The sequence below is a fragment of the Pelobates fuscus genome, chromosome 1 (genome assembly GCF_036172605.1).
Source record: "Pelobates fuscus isolate aPelFus1 chromosome 1, aPelFus1.pri, whole genome shotgun sequence".
Classification (NCBI taxonomy): domain Eukaryota; kingdom Metazoa; phylum Chordata; class Amphibia; order Anura; family Pelobatidae; genus Pelobates; species Pelobates fuscus.
The window spans coordinates 123921969-123936373 of NC_086317.1; the positions used below are offsets into that span (position 1 = coordinate 123921969).

The 14405-nt window shown below is 42.2% G+C and overlaps 1 protein-coding gene across 1 annotated transcript in view; it reads right to left on the reverse strand.

The window, feature by feature from the left end:
* The window catches only part of SH3KBP1 (SH3 domain containing kinase binding protein 1), a 404964-nt gene extending 390864 nt beyond the window's left edge, over nucleotides 1-14100 (reverse strand). Inside the window, exon 1 of the mRNA XM_063450212.1 lies at nucleotides 13582-14100. Within this exon, the coding sequence (XP_063306282.1) occupies nucleotides 13582-13585 (4 nt within the window). The 5' untranslated portion in view covers nucleotides 13586-14100. The remainder of the gene's footprint in view (nucleotides 1-13581) is intronic.
* Nucleotides 14101-14405: the final 305 nt, after the last annotated feature.

Below are 14405 nucleotides of genomic sequence, written 5' to 3' on the forward strand. Positions count from 1 at the left end.
GATGCTTTATCATTCTAAAGGCATGAACACATCATGGGAGTTGTAGTTCTACAACATCTGGGGATCTACCTTTTGGGCCCGTGCTCTAAAGCAGTGTTAATTTTTTAATCAGATTTTAGTCGACAAAACGTTTTGAGATTTAGTCGACTAAAACTAGATTAAAACAATTTTGATGACTAAAATGGCTTTTTAATCAAAAGATAAACTAAATTGAAATTTCCCCCCAAAATTAACACTGGCGGGTAAGACACATGGGGGAGGGAGGAGAATAAATGAGACACATTGGGGGCTGAGGGATTGAAACAAATGGGAGGCTGGGGGGAATCTAAGAGAGACAGAGGAGCTAGGGAAGGGGCAAAAGATACAGATAGCAGCTTTAACTAAACACATTAGATTTTAGCTGTGTCAAAAAACTAAAACAATTCAGATGACTAGAATACAACTAAAACTAAAAGACTAAAACTAAATTGCTGCCTTAAACGACCACTATAGTGCCAGGAAAACAAACTCGTTTTCCTGGCTCTATAAGGTCTTTGGGTCCCCCTCCCGCCGGACTGAAGGGGGGGAAGGGGTTAAATTCTTACCTTTCTCCAGCGCCGGCTCCCTCGGCGCTGGGGACTCTCCTCCCTCTTCCGAAGAGTCACGCGCGCATTCAATCAGTATATAGGAAAGCATTTCTTAATGCTTTCCTATGGACATCAGCGTCTTCACACATAGAGAAATCACAGTGAGAAGCGCGGAAGTGGCTCTAGCGGCTGTCAGTGAGACAGCCACTAGAGCAGGCCTGTCCAACCTGCGGCCCCCCAGATGTTGCCGAACTACAACTCCCATGATTCTTTCAATGAAACAGATAGCCAGGGAATCATGGGAGTTGTAGTTCAGCAACATCTGGGGGGCCGCAGGTTGGACAGCCCTGCACTAGAGGCTGGATTAACCCCAATGTAAACATAGCAGTTTCTCTGAAACTGCTATGTTTACAGCTGCAGGTTTAACACTAGATGGATCTGGCACCCAGACCACTTCATTGAGCTGAAGTGGTCTGGGTGCCTATAGTGGTTTTTTAATTAACACTGCTGTAAAGTAACACTCTGAGCTGGAAATCTAAAATAATTATTGATAAATAAATATGTCTTACACTTCACAAGTCATTGAAGACGAATAAAGAAAAAAATAATGCTAACTGTAAGATTTACATAATTGTATTTTTGTGTCTATGACTAGCAATCTTTCCACAACATTTTGTTTCGATTTATTTTAATTAAGAAACTTGGTCATGAAGGGGTTAACACAAAAAGCCTTTGTCTTGTATAGTCAGTGTTCACTGTAACTCCTGTCAACTTCCTGCACTGTATGGCCCTGAAACACAGTTGCTATAGTAACTGTCCTAGATATCTGTCAAGTTAAATGTTGATAAATGTTTGCTTTATGTGTTGTTACGCTATTCCCTAGAGAGGTCCGGAATGTGAATAATTACAGTTTTTATTAAGATTTATTGGGAGATATCCTGCTTATGGAGGTCATATTTTAGTTGCATGACTATGACTGCTAATATCTAAAGAAAAATGATTGTTTTAAAGAGATGCTACGGGGAGGAAATCCCTATTTTTTTAACGCATTTAAAAATAAAAAAGGATACTTTTTAGAAGATACATTTAAAGTAACAGAGCACTCCAATTGCCTGACTGACAGGGCAGAGTTAGCTTATGGGAGTTTTTAGGGGTGTGATGGTATCTTTTAGGATTTAAATTACTCTATTTGTTCCAACCATATCTGCATGATGCACATTTATGTATGTAGATACATCAAATTCCAGCCACTCATTTAATCCAACAAATTCTTTAAGGGTTTATTTTAAAGGAGTAGCCACATTACGAAAACATTAATGTTTATGATGATTTCACTTAAAATATATTTCCAACATATACATACAGATAAGAAATACATAACTGAGTGTTATTTGTGTAATAAGTGTCAGTAGAAGGAACTTGTAACAGAATCCTATTATTCATTTAAGAACAGTCATGTAATGATATCTCGCATTTATACATTCCTCTAACAGCCTTCAAAAGGTATAGAGGTAGCTGGAAATACCTGAAATTTCTTCAGGAAGAAGGTAACATTTTAAAACTGCAATATAACTTGAGTTTTTTTTATGAAGATAGATCGAGTCTACTGCGTTGGAATCTCTTTGAAATTATAAGGCATTCAGAAAAAATACATAATGCAAAGCAGGGATTTCCAATTTTTGGCAACTTGTCAATGAAGTTGTTATGGGTTCAGGAGGGCAGAGGCGCCATCCTAACTTAAAGGAACAATTTAATTCCAAATTTGCAAAATAAAATACAGTTCCTCGGTTCTTGCACTGATGGGTGCCAACTGCCTTTTCATACCTTATTCGCACATTTTTTATGAATGGAGAGCTACTGAGCATCAGCTGGTGCTCTCAGATAATCAGTGGCACTCACTCCGATTCTAATTGATTACAGCACCAGGCCATTGTCAGAAGGAGCTGGGCAGAGTGGACGGCAACATCTCTGCAAGGTTGTGGTTAAACCTTTTGTAAATAGTTTACCCCATTAAGGTTAGACAGCACCAGAAGCTCTTGTCTCTAGAACAACATCATTGAGATGAAGTTGTTATAGTGCCTGAAGTGTCCATTTAATATATATCTATATCAATTCTGTGTATTTGAAAAACTTATACATGTGGGACTGCACCAAGGAACTTCTGGCACCATAACAAGATGCTATCGTGGGTGTGGTGCTTAATGTGCATTCTTAAAGAGACACTCCAGACCCCTAAAGCACCTTAGCTTGCATGCTTTAGACACTCCAGACCCCTAAAGCACCTTAGCTTGCATGCTTTATCTGTGTCTTTTTTTTGATTGCTACAAAAAATGCAGATTTAATTTGCAATTTACAATTTTATAAATTAGCTTGGTTACACTCCCTTGGCTTTCAAGCAGACAGCTGATCCTGTTACTTCTTGGTTTGTTAAGCTCAGTGGAGCTAAACTCAAGATGCAGCAATTGACCAGAGCACCTGCCTTGCAAGGACTTCTCATTGACCTGCATTGTGAAGTCTGTGATTGGACGGCCACAAAGTCTGGGCGGGGTTAGGAGAGGAGGACTTGCAAAGGCAGCAGACAAGAGAGCTGCAGGTTTTGCAAGCTGTTTTCGATATTTAGAAAAAAATGCAAAATTAAAGGCATGCAATTTTTATGTGGGTTATATCTACTAAGCAGTTACTTTAATTTATTTTGTATTTAGGCAGTGGAATGTCCCTTTAACTACAAATAAAATGTTAAAGGTGAATTCTAGAAATATTCACTTGCAGGCAATTGAAGTGGATGCAGTGCTAGCAACCAATTCAATAAACACACAGAGTGGCCTTTTCACAGAAAATAATGGCTCAAACAATTATTGTGAAAGTCTGAAATACAGTGTGAAACTTTACTTCCTGTTTTAGAGTAACAGTGTACCATTTTCTTCCTATACATGATAATGATTTAGTACATTTTATTTATATGTGCATCTCAATTTTGAAATTCTCCTCAAATCAGCAATATTATTTTTAATTTTACTAATTTCATGACCCACATGATACAAAGAAAACATTTTGTTTCTGCTGATGGCAGATATAAATTCCCAATACAAAAAGAGCTACCACTGAATACTTTATTTACAGATGTCTATGTAAAAACAAAAAGCAAAGTCCACTCAAAGTGCAGCTAGATCAAGTAAAAAGTATTCAAAACTTGTGTGCATTTCTTCAACTGCCTGCACACATATATATTACTGGCCCTACACACTATTAGCATCCAAAACAACTGCTTAAGCCTGAAATACTAAGTAAGCATGCTTAAGCGGGCTGTTACTACAGTAGCTACTTTTTGAGGTGTAGCAGAGCACAAAAAAGACAAAAAGAACCAAAAAACACAGGAATTAATTAACAATAGTATGGTAGCTGAGAGAAGCCATAGGTGTATTCTTCCAAGCACACCAAATGGCCTACCGAAATCCCAACCCTTCAGGACCTCACACTGGATTAGCTCATCACATGGCCACGGTAGATCACTCTCTGCCAATACCAACCGTCATATACTACAGCTCTGGCTTTTAAATAAATTATCTTCAGAATTTAAAGTCGTTAATTTGTGCATCAATCAATACCATGGTGGCACTCACATTCTTTTGCCACCTCAGTCTTAAATTAGCTCATAACACCATAAATCTACTAGGATGCAACCTTCAACATTTTCAGATCATTCTTTTAGAATAGGCGCTGCTTCTGCAGTCTATAGTAAATATCCCGTAGCACATCATCAATAACTGGGACAAGGTAAATAATCTGCATTGACCAGATACATCCCTCAGCCGGAGAGGGAATTGAAACGGGCATTTGAAGTACGTAATGTCAACAGAAAGTGTTAAGCCATTGAACTTTTTGCTTTCTTTTTAGAGGTCTAACTGAACGTTGGTTTCGGCACACCACAACTTACTTACACCATCACTACTGTAACTCAGTTTATTGTGCCCGACCACAAATAGAAGGGCTGAGTCTGTAGGCAGAGCCTGAACTTGTGGGAGGGCTTACCAGGCCTATAGCCCCTTAAGGACCAAACTTCTGGAATAAAAGGGAATCATGACATGTCACACACGTCATGTGTCCTTAAGGGGTTAGATACATAGGCCGTCCCTTCCTCTGGGCCGATACTGCCTGGTTTAGCACACTTACCGCTCCCTTTATCAAGCCATTCAGTTTTGGTGGAGATCTCTGAAGGGAATTTTAATTACTTGCTTCCGGCGGTTAGGCAGTGCAGGGGAATGGAGGGGGCTGCCAGCTCTGCGGATTGGGGCAGGCTGGAGGCCGCCTCTGAGGAAAGGGGGGCGGGCGAGCTGTGAGGAATGGGGGGCAGGCAGCAAGCAAAGCAGTCTTTATCTTATGCCCTGCCAGCCTGAAGAGGGAACGGGGCTGAGCAATCCCAGGCGTCAGGACAAAATTCTTATTCGTCATGGCGACCTGGCACCTGGGATTTGTTTCCATTTATAACCCACCGTGTTTCTGTCTCACCATGTCCCACTCATCGCTTAATTTTTATCCTTAAACTATCCCTCCTAGTACATTTCCCTTTATAGCTCCTTCCCTCTCTATACATTTTATAACAGGTAACACTACCTGTCTTTCACTCCCACAATCTTTATGGGAATGGTGCAGCCAAATCAATGTCAAGTCTTGTGGACTAAGTTACCAGCTGCTTTGTGTACATGCTGAACAGTTGGACCTTTAACACCTTCCCCACACAATGAGAATTACTAAGATGTCCGAGTATCAACATATCCGCACAAAATATAGAGCTACATAAGTGACTGCGCAATAATGCATTTGGATGGGCACTGCTTAGGCTCTTTACAAAATGCTGAGAATGAGCTCTGTTAGCGTACGCACCTTCCTCAGCGAGCACTTGGACAGGCATCCATTTTTTATGGATGGTTGGGCATATAACTTGGACTGATCTTTCTCTACTCCTACCTTAGTGCTGATCACTGCACACAGACTTTGTTAAAAAAAACTGGGGACTGAGTAGGTAATAAACTTATAGCAACTGTTGCTGGGGAATAAGCTACTTCCTGAATGGAGATTTATAAGACAATATCAAAGTTGAAGATGGGAGGTTCCTGATTGGTGGGGACTCTTCCTGGTGAGGGAGGAGTCTGTCTGATGTTGCAGTCAGCTTACCTAAGCCGTGCAGTTTCATTATTTGGAAAAGTATTTTTTTTTTTACTATATTATCTATATAATACATCCTGTTTTAGCGCTCTGTTTCTCTTTAATGGTTGTTGACCTATGTATGTGTAAACAGCCATTTCATCTGAATTTGAATGCGTTGATGCAGCACGTGTGCCTATCATATGCTTTGACCAGTTGGTGTATTCTTCCCGATTAGTTATTTATTTAGAAACTTTTTAGTGAGAGAAGAAAGATACTGGTATCAGCTCACAAATTGAAATTTGGACGTAAAACAGTCTTCTGAATTGCAAAAAATGTATGTATCTTTTTCCATTAATTGTATCATTACTTTTTTTTAATTGACCTTTTCTAAAAGACATGTAAATGTTAGACCCAAATAAGTACACATTAGCGTAGATAATGCAGGAGAGAAGAAAAGGCACTGTTTGTCGAAACAAAGCTTTAAATTAGGGACTTGGAGTGTAATGGAATTTTTAGACATGGTCTTTGTACAGATGCAACCACAAAGAGATAAGTAGGAGAAAAAGTTAGACAAACGATAATATAGAATAAGGATGTTATAATAAAACTGTCTTAACGCTGGCTATATATGGCGTCAGTGGGTGGATTAAATATCAGTTACTATACAACCGTGAAAATTCTAAAAGCATACACTGGTAGTTTAGACCTTATCTTGGTCAGCAAAGCATTTCATTTAATCATATCAGTGGGTAATTTAAAAGTAAAATTAAGGGGGGCGGAGCCTAGCGGTGAACCTGGACGGTCGCATGCTAACTGCGCTCCGCTCAAACTCACCGATAGCGGGCAAAATTACTAATTACCCCGGTATTCAACCCCAGGACCGCAAACACAAGTATGGGCCGCAAGAATAAAAAGCCTAAACCAGACAAGAGCCCGCCGGGCCGGGATATCGAGGACATGTTCCGGAGCTCGCAGAGGGCCACATGGTGCAAGATGGCGTTGGAGGACGACGACACCTCGTACTCGTCAGATGACTTAGCCACAGCCCCAACAGACCGTGCAGCTCAGGCGGCGAAGAAGGGCCGCGCTCCATCGGACGCTGCTATGGGCGGTGAACCAGTCACAGCAACACAGCTAAAGGAGATGCTAGCTGAACTCCGTGCGAATCTAGCGGGAGACATGGCCCCCCTCAGGAAAGCCATTGAACACACAACCACCCGCCTGGCCCACGTGGAATCTGTCCAAAACACACATGAGAGCCGGATTGCGGTGATGGAGAAACACCTCGCTGATATTGACAAGCACCGGTAGACAAGACCGTAGAATGGACGTCCTGGAGGATCAGAGACGCAGGTACAATCTAAAACTCAGGGGGGTGCCAGAAAAGGTGGGACTGCCAGACTTACCACATTTCGTTAGGCGATTCCTTGCGGCCCACCTACCCCCGAAACAGGCCAAAACCATGAGGCTAGATGGCATGTTCCGCCTCCCCAAGCCTGCCAATGCTCCAGGGACCACCCCCCGGACCTCATCCTCCGTTTTGGCTCCCTGCAGGACAAAGCCCTGGTACAGTCCGCGGTGAGGGTGAAGACGCCCATTGCTTTTGAAGGCGCTTCGCTGCTCATCTTCCCAGATCTCTCGCGGAACACACTCCTATGGAGTGTGTTCTCTGAGACCACTCCTCCAGCACCTCCGTGCCCGTGAGGTGCCCTACAAATGGGGCCCTTCCCGCTCGGTCCTGGTTAGGGCCTCAGACACCACCCTCCGAGCAGAAACGTACCAGGAACTGGAAGACCACCTGCAGACACTGGGAATCCCGCTGAACAACGCAACAGAGAACAGGTCGCTCGCGCAAGTGGACCCGGCCGGGATCAAAGAGTTTATACCGAGGTCAGCGAGACCCTCCTCATCCACTGGACCGGGGACTTAAGTGAGAGGAAGCCGACCTCCAGCAGAGACTGAACCCTTGCCTGAGACCCTCCAATGTACCAGGGACTTGCTGAGCGGGCTATCCTCGCTAGTCCTGCTGACCCCAGGACTTTCAATTGGACATATTCTCTACCGCAAATGACGACAAGTTGAAAAGTTGAAAAGTTTTATTGTTTATAATATGTTCTTGCCGCTAAGGTCGCTAAATGCCACCCCTGCCTTCACCCACAGTACATACTGCCAACTGGAGGGGACACAGAGCGAAACCCACTCAGACCACACACATTGCTTAACCCCCCCCCCCCCCCAAGCCCCTCCCTCATAATTCTCACGGACGCACAGGCCACACACCTATTCATAGAGGGAAGGGACATACACCCACGCCACAGGTATACCAACCACTCGTATCACGCTCAAGATGTACAACCCTGTGGCAACACAACTCTACTCCTACGTCCCACTGTTAGGCTCACATCACAAAACAAAAACACCTCTTCTCACCGGCACTCTCGAAGGCAACATAACACTATCGCAATCTTCTAATACTGTGCACAATAATGCCTTGAAATGCTGTTTATCTGATAACCTTATCAAAACGTATATTTCCTGAAAAAGTTGATACCTCATGTGAGTTGAGAAAAATAAAGAATAAAAAATTTGTGATACCAGACATACAGCAGAACATCCAAAAGAGTTCAAAATAGCTATACACTGATTATCGGTTCTGCTGATTATTAGAGCTAATATTCAGCATATTTCTGATAATCGGTCTTGTAATTTAGCGATATTACCAATAACTTACTCACCTCTACCAGTCACTGCACAACGTCTGTTGCATCTGGAAACTCCAGCCGGCAGCCAATGATGCGCCACGTCACAACCCCACGTGACCCCTCATTGTGAGTCCTGCATGTGGCGCTCAGCTGAAGGCAGTGAGGTGAGACAGTTAATAATGCACTGTAATGTACTGGGCTGGCTGACTGAGAGTGATAGGTGTGTGACTGTTGTCAGCAATCACACTCCTATCAGTAACATTACTGAACATGCTGGGATCACCAGTTATCAGCAATTGGCCCAAAAGGACACTTATAATCTGTATCAGCATTGGCTCGGGAAAAATGATATTGGTTGATCCCTAGTTCAAACCCTGAGAGTTGAGGTCTGGGAGGTGTGACTAAGGAGGAGGCAAAAAAAGTGTTTGAAGCTGTCCGCACAATTAAAAAACTCTAAATTCTTTTGTTTTTCCCAAGTTTTAATGGAATCTAATGCACTACAGTTTTGAGATAAAAAAAAAATGACTGGGGGCGGGGCCCGACAGCCGAGCTAGCCAGACGCATATGCAGAGAGCTCTGACACAAACAAACCTAATATAGGCTATTATTGGCCATAATCTCGAATATAGCAGTCTTGCTCAACGATAACTTCTTTCTGAATCGTGTGGGGGCGAGTGGACACCTGATTTATAAACGTTTGCCGAGAAAAACCACACTCCACAAATGCGGCCTAGCAAAGTAAGCGGCCTAGTGGTAGGGGGAGGCGGCCGATCTCCCGCCCTGGGGACCGCTATAAGCAGCAGCTCTCCTGACCTCCCGCACCCCCCCCCCTCTGGACCGGTGGGGGTCATCCCGGTCCCCGCTGGGGAATCTCACAAACCTACTACAAATGGCTGACCCGCCGGAGTGGGGACCTCAGTTCGGGCCCAAGATGGCCGCCAAGTAGCAACCCCTGCAGCCTCGAGCAAGCCCTGAGATCCAGACCTGGAGAGAGCACTTTGAGGCTCGATTTGACCGAGTCTGCCAGGAATTCTTTAAGCGCATGGAACATAAAGCCACCTGCAATGATCTATTTGCTGTGAAGGGGAAAGAGGCTGAACCGGCAACTTACCGATCCAGCGCCCACACAGAGTCACACCCCTCCTGCAGACAGGACCGCCGGCAGACCCTCCAGGCACCGAATCGCAAAGCAGCACGCCATCACCGACCACTCATCCTACCATCTCGCAGCGGCTTCTCTGCACGACGCTCCAAACCACCCCGTCGCAGGGTCCACATAAGGCAGCGCAGATCAAGAGCACAGAAAAAGCCCAGAGACCAAGATCCAGCTACTAGATGGACTAGATGGATTGTTTATTGGCGCAGAACAGGAACACACAGGCATCTGGGACCGGAGGGGCTCTCACCTGCAGAACGGTGGACTCAGATCCCCCAAGGCTGACAGTCTGCCATCAGCAAGCATTGGTTAAGCATTCACTGGCAGAGGCATCTAACCCCTTAATGTTGTTGGTTGTTTTTTTTACTTTCATCCCTCAGCAGTCATACCTGTAATACAATCAGCTCAGAATATATGCCTCTGCAGTATTTCTCTAAGGCAATGCAGATGTACAACCAGTGGAAACTGTGCTTTAATTGTATTTCCTTTCCATATTAGTTTTACGGTTTCACTGGTTTTATTACTTTGATTCAGTTTTAGTCTTCGCCAATATGTTTCTATGCCACCTAAGATAATTTAGCATGTTACCTACTGTTCATAACCAGCAAATACCATGCCTAGGAATTATTCATGTATAAAAATAAGCTATCTCTACATTCTATAAGCGTAACTACCCAGTGGCTACTACAGAGCTAATCATAGATAAGCATGTTATATAACTCTCCTTTCTTTGATGCAGTTAATGTCAGTCTACACTACTTTTAATTACACTTACTGCCTTCCCACTCTCTGACACAACCTGTATTATTAACCTGTTAGTTACATAAAAATGTGCAGTTCTCTTATATGTCACAGTATAACGCCTTGTGAAATGTCTATAATTGTTACCGTGACAAAATAAGCATGTCTTTCAAATTTTTGCACAACAAAAATAAAGAATTAAAAAAAAAAAAAAGAATAAATGACTGTTAAGACCAAACTGATAGGCCTTGTGTGTTTTTTTCCATTATCGGGAACTTGTCAGCCAGTAAACTGTTCTGCGATAATGTATCTCTTGGAACATTGGGTGGTATATTTGCAGCCTTTTCCAGAAGAATGTGTCCCTGGCAATACCCCCCTTTTGGCCAACAGAGAAGTAGATACAAGATTTTGTTTTGGACTGGCCTCTGGGATCACTTGATGAGAAGTATTGCTTTTGATATTGTGATGTCAGGTTTGTTATACCTGTTCAGCAGATGAACAGGTATTTATTATCTTAGAGGTGAAGGTCAGAATCATTGAGGGCTGAGAAAAAACAATTGTAATAGAGCTTTTGGGTAACAGTTCCAGACTCCAGAACTCCCATTCAGAAAAATAATTTCCCATTTTAGCTCTATGTGATCAGTAATAGTCTCAGTAATAGGAAATGGTTACCATTCAAGAAGTGATTTAGATCCCACTTGGATGAAGGGGCAATGACATCCGCAGCATAAATGGCAAACCTCTAGTTCCAGCTCTTTCAAATACAGAATATAACCCTCTCGGTACATTGGAAGATTGACTGTAATCCACTATAAAGATTCTGAAGACCATCGCCAGCCCCTGAGGAGAGGCACCATCTTGGAAAAAGCAACAGAAAGAAGCCGGTCCCCACATTTTTTTTGGTAATGAGTGTGGCAGAGGGGAAAAGTGGAGGGCAGTGTGAAAACGCTTTCTGGAGAAAACTGCATTGAATCTGAACCAAGTTCTCGTGACCAATGGACACATCTACTGGGACCAGCAGTTGACATTCTGACATTCTCGGTATACAGATATCAAGGCAGGTATTTTTTTCAAAAGACATACATTTACATTTTAAGTGCTAAAAGATTACTTAACTCGCTAGTCTTCATTACTTGCCACAAATGTATTTACAGAGTTAGATAAAAAAAAATAAAAGGTATGTTATCCATTTCCTTGCCCCGTTTAGCACAGTACATAGCAATAAGGTGTCTTGTACAGACTGTGCTCTGATTTTCAATGAACCCTTAAGGTGTCTCCAAAGTCATCTCCCCCCTCCCCCCCCCCTCCCCCCCCAAAAAAAAAAAACTCTTGCAAGCATCAAATAGAATTGTTCTTCTTAAAGCCATATTAGTGCAATTAAACTTTCTACAGATGCGGGCTAAATTAGTGTATAGGGGACCATGGACTGTTGCACAATAAAATCAAACCACTCCCAGCCAGTCTTTTATCAGGATTCCTCCAAAATGTGTTTATTACAGTGTCCATCAACTTAAATCTACCTTTTGGATAACCTGCAGATCTCACATGGTTCTCCATGATTGCAACACCAATTACCCTCAGCCATCTTATTATCGTGTCAGGGACTGCAGTTGTATACGTAGAAGAATATGCAAATCAGAAGTGCTTCCTACCATAAAAACATACAAAGTTAACGTTAACTACTTTTTGTTCCTCTTTCTCTGGCTTTACTTTTGATTTACAAAAATAATACCAAATTAGTGTTTTGGGGTTTATTTTTGGTCAGCAAACTGGTTCCTTAAAACTCTGAAATCATTAACCCAGTATTTTTTTTTAATAAATGTAAAAATGTATAAGGAGAATGTATCTGAATCTATTGGTAGTTTCACAATTTCTATTTAGTTCTTTGCAATCACATGTAAATTGATTTATTCACTAAAGCTATGAATTTGAGAGAGCAAACAGCACTACAAACTGTAGATTAAAATAGCAAAATTGGCCAAAATGTTTCTTTCCATGGCTTTCTATCTAAAATATTTTAATATTTATTATTAGGTGATACGCAAGTTTCTCTCATCCATATTCTCTAAGTATAAAAAAGGCAAATACAAAGTCACTCTGTCTTTATGGAGAAAAAAAACAAAACATTAAAACAGTAAACTGAGTACAATGGAAGTACATCCTTTACAATAGAAAGATTCATTTTGGGTACAGACTGGGGCAGGTGCATTTGACCACATTCCACATTCCAAAATGAACACAGATTTCAATCACCTACAGAACAATAAACATATAACAGAGACACAACTTGAATAACAAAGCCACACATGGCCATTAAAGCATAGTATATCAGCTATTAGTCTATGACATGACATAACACATTAACCAGTCTCTCTGCAGTAAGGATCATTAACACCGTGTGTGCCAGGACATGTAAAAGACCCCTAACACATAAACTGGTTTATTCACTGAATTGGGAATTGTGGAGGACTGAAAAGGTAATCGCAAATGCTTGGCCAGAGAAGCACAAATGTAAACATTGTGTAGCTCAGCTATTGTGTTATAAAATTTGCCGGTTCTTTGTCATTTTATTTTGGAGAGTTAGAGGTTAAAACAGATTTAAAAAAAAAAAAAACAACAACAACAAAAACATTACTCGGTGAGCAATTAACTGGGGACCTCTGACAGCTACAGAGGCATCACCGGCACTTTAACGGTTAACTTGCCATCCAGCCCCCAATCACTGAAACAGTTATTATTAAAACATGATGTAGCAGCATTTTCTGCAGCACAGCATGGTGGAGGTGTGAGCACAATGCCAAGGGGAAAGACAACATATACAACCAGACAGTCAAGCAACTAAACATTACTCTGGTCCAAAGAGCTTGCAATTCATATGCAATCTACTGTTAGGGCAGAAGGGTATTTGGCTGTAAATTATATATATATATTTGATAAACAACGAGTACACATAGAATGGCAGTGGATGTCACATGCATTACACTAAAACACAATCACTTATTGGTATTTATCAACTGATGCCTGGTTGATAAAGTAACATCACATGCAATAATCTATACAAGTGGTGGCTAATCCTGGCACTTCAGATGTGAGGACTACACTTCCCATAATGCTCAGCAAGAAGGCTGTATAAATATCTGGGGTGCCAAAATTAGCCATCTCTGTTTTAAGGATCTATTCCAAAACAATGAGATAACCCATCATCAAGCACACTGAATAATGTCACCACTGTAAGAATTATTATACATTTTCACATAGATCTGTGACTCACCCATTTATGTTGTATCAAGACTCTTAATTTCAAGGGGTGCTAGTCGAAAGTTTCCCCAGGTGAAATCAAGAAGAAAAACAATATGTAAATGCTCAGTAGTCACATAGAGTGTCCCCCCTTTTTTTCCCAACAAGCTCTGCTTCTGAGCTGGAGAAGGATATTTTATATCACAGCTTCATGGAACACGGCAGAATAATGTATCCTCTGGTGATTGGTAAAGCATCAATGGCTCTTCCTGAATAAATAATTGATCACCCAGTGAGAGCAGGCACCATTCACAAAACAAGACAGGTCTATCCTGGATCTACACCTTGGCACTGGGTGCTCTTACTGCAGCTGTGGATGGGCCAATAAATAGTCTACAAGACCAAGGGTTCGGCTCATTGTCAGCTCTGCAACTGGAGAATTGGCTGCTGGCTCTCAGACTGACTTGTGATGAGGGCTGCGCTTCCTTTCCCTCTGAAACACCTCCTCTCTTTGCAGCTGCTGCTCATGCAGTGACCATGCTCTCCTTCTCTAAAGCGGCTCTCCCTGTGACAGTCTGACTCAGGGTCTAAGAGAACCGCCCCTGTTTCTCCTCCTCTGCCCTCCTACTGCTGTGCTCTGCATGGCTTGCAGTCAGATCAGTTTGGCACAATGGCTAAACAACATAAACAAATGGAGCTACTTGCCACGAGGGCTAGGAAGTGACTGGTTCTTTGATGGCTGCTTAATATTACAATATATACAATGCATCGCATTGATCTGCAGAGAGGTTGGTGTGCATGTGGAGGGGTGACAGAGCATTGTAAATTCCCTGTCATTACAATGGCAGATGGAGATAT